Source organism: Aplysia californica, unplaced genomic scaffold (genome assembly GCF_000002075.1).
Source record: "Aplysia californica isolate F4 #8 unplaced genomic scaffold, AplCal3.0 scaffold00105, whole genome shotgun sequence".
NCBI lineage: Eukaryota > Metazoa > Mollusca > Gastropoda > Aplysiida > Aplysiidae > Aplysia > Aplysia californica.
In genome coordinates, this window is record NW_004797375.1 from 682,402 (window position 1) to 685,029 (window position 2,628).

Below are 2,628 nucleotides of genomic sequence, written 5' to 3' on the forward strand. Positions count from 1 at the left end.
CCAACATTTTATTTGAATTCCAATATCTTCTTTCAAGCCAACCCCATTCTAGTCTACTTTTACATTTTGGTTTATATCAGAAATACCATCTTTCAAGTTCTGGGCATATTGAAATTTTCCTTTTCTTAAACATTTCATTTTAAATGTTGGTGTTTTACGCCCCCATCGGTACAATTTTGATTATTTACAACATACCAGCAGAAAGACCGTGATACTCGATAAAATTCTCCCACACGGGAATCGAACTCACGTCTTCTGTGGGCGACGGCAAAACGCCTAACCGTTATACCACAGACACCGGTTTTCTTTCTTAGGGTCCCACCCTGTACCCTCAATGGTAGAACCTGAACAACTACTCAGTCCACGACGAATGTGACTAATCTACAAATGACATGAGTAAATGTGTTACATAAAAAATTGTAGAAGACGCAGTATGATCATGGAATAAGCTAATCAATCCATTGAAAGATGGCAAAGGGAAGCGTCCAACATATAACACAGTAGTGAGCAGGAGTCAAAAGCGTAACTTAAAATGAAGTGGTGAGTAGATGTCAAAAGCGCGACATGCAGTGGCGAAGAGATGTCAAAAGCGCGACATGCAGTGGTAAGCTTCACCGGTATCTCATCACAACTTTGTTAGTGCTTTGGCTGGAGCAGTCTATATTTAGAGCATCGCCCACGAGGTGGTTAAGGTTAGTAAGTGGCAGGGGCATGTTGTTCAGTGGTCAGCCTAATCGGTACCTAATCGGTTGGTTCAACCAGAGCCAGGACTCGGTGAAGTCCACCCGGACTCTCTCCACTTCTGCGAGCTTTTTCGGTTGCTTTGGCATGTCAACCGCCGTTTCCCGCTGGAGTTGGGGGGCCTGAAAGGCTTGGGCCGCGTTGAACCTTGCTTGGCTACGGGGTCGTCCCTCGACCATGCCCCTGGGGCCGCTCCAGCCCCAGCCCCTGCGCCTAGGCAGCTGCTCAGGCAGGCGCCTGACGGGCCAGCGGGCTGACAAGGACACGTCATTACAACGACCTTAATCAATATTATTGCTTGTTTGTTTTCGTCAGTTGGCGTATTTTTTTTTTAGCTCATTCATTAATTTTCCTTTGCCCACGAAGCTTTGCATGGCACTGTTGCAGGCCAGCGACCAAACCAAAATAAAAAATAATAAATTTTTAATTCAGCAAAAGTAAAGTTGTTCCCGCATCCGATCCGGACATTGGGGATTGCCTTGTTAGTGAGACAACTTCCTGGGCCTTCGGCATATCGTGGTAGAGAGGCCAGTTCCTTTCCACGCCGCCTTTGCTTCCCCAACTCGAAGTCAGGTACCCATTATTGCTGGGTGGACAGGAGGGGGCGAAAAAAATCCATGCCCGAACAGAGGCTCGAACCCGGACTTTCCGCTTCGGAGACGAGCGCACTAACCACTCCGCCACCGCACCGACCATTAATTCAGTAATGGCATAAAAAACCCCGCTCTTTGGATACATTCTCAGGATCACTTAAATAAATAAATTACAGTAACATGCTGACGAATTTCTCATTCTGAGACCAGCGACACCTCCTTGCTCTCCTATTTCAGTGTGGTGTCGAGGAAAATAATATGTCAATTTTTAAAATTTTTAGGTGTATGCTGTAAATCGGCTACTATTTTTTACCCCCTTCAGGCTTACCTGAACGTGTCGAAACCTTAGTTTGCTGAACCTTTATGAATATGCTTTTAGATCTGTTGGTTATCCAACTGTAAGACACGTATGCAAAGATAAGAGAAGATTAAAGAACGTTTCAGTTTTAGATCTTTCTTGTTTTTTAACCGTGCTCAGACGAAAGTGAACAAGCTATAATTATCCTACTGATCCGTTCATTGCTATAGACAACATTTGTTTAGCGCAAAACTTTCCCACCTGGAGAGTGAACAAATGTGTTTCTTGTATAATAACAACAGTCGAAATGTGACACCACAGATGTCGGTCTTTATTGACTTCTGCCATGTCTCTTATTTGCATTAAGCTTTTACATTATTCATCCTTTTTCCTTGACCAGGAGTTCAAGAGGACTTATTTGACCAATCAACGTAGATGATGATATGATGATGATATGATGATGATGATGATGATGATGATGATGATGATGATGATGATGATGATGATGATGATGATGATGATGGTACCAAATACGTACGGATTGGTTCCCGGTGCTGGTACAAAAGGGCGTCAGTGATGACCACGACACCAGCGTTCTGATCACGGAATACACAAAGTACGGTCAAAATGAAAGATTGAACGAAAGCGTGAACAAAGAAACACTTCAGCAAATAAGCTTTGGAACAAAAAAGAAAGTGAGAAAGGAAGAACGTGAGCGTGAAAGACAGCGAATGAGTAAAAGCATATTGGCACACAGTGAATGAACTAAGGAAGTAATAATAATAATAATAATAGATAGCATTTGTATAGCGCATATCCCCGCTCAACAGCAGGCTCTAAGCGCTTTACACTATATTATTACCCCAGCAGACCATAGAACACTCCGAAACATTCTCAGCTTCCCGAGAAGCATACAGTGCAAGCAGCCGATTAAGCGCTCAAACACTAACACACTGACAAGATCTTTCGCTGTCTGTAGCCGGGTACCCATTCCCA

At 43.6% G+C, this 2,628-nt stretch overlaps 1 protein-coding gene across 1 annotated transcript in view; it reads right to left on the reverse strand.

Annotated features, from left to right (window-relative positions):
* LOC101854858 (CD109 antigen) overlaps window positions 1-2,628 on the reverse strand; it is a gene marked incomplete at both ends in the record, with an annotated part of 54,662 nt that overhangs the window by 26,474 nt on the left and 25,560 nt on the right. Inside the window, 1 exon segment of the mRNA XM_013080914.1 lies at window positions 742-994. Coding sequence (XP_012936368.1) covers window positions 742-994 — 253 coding nt within the window.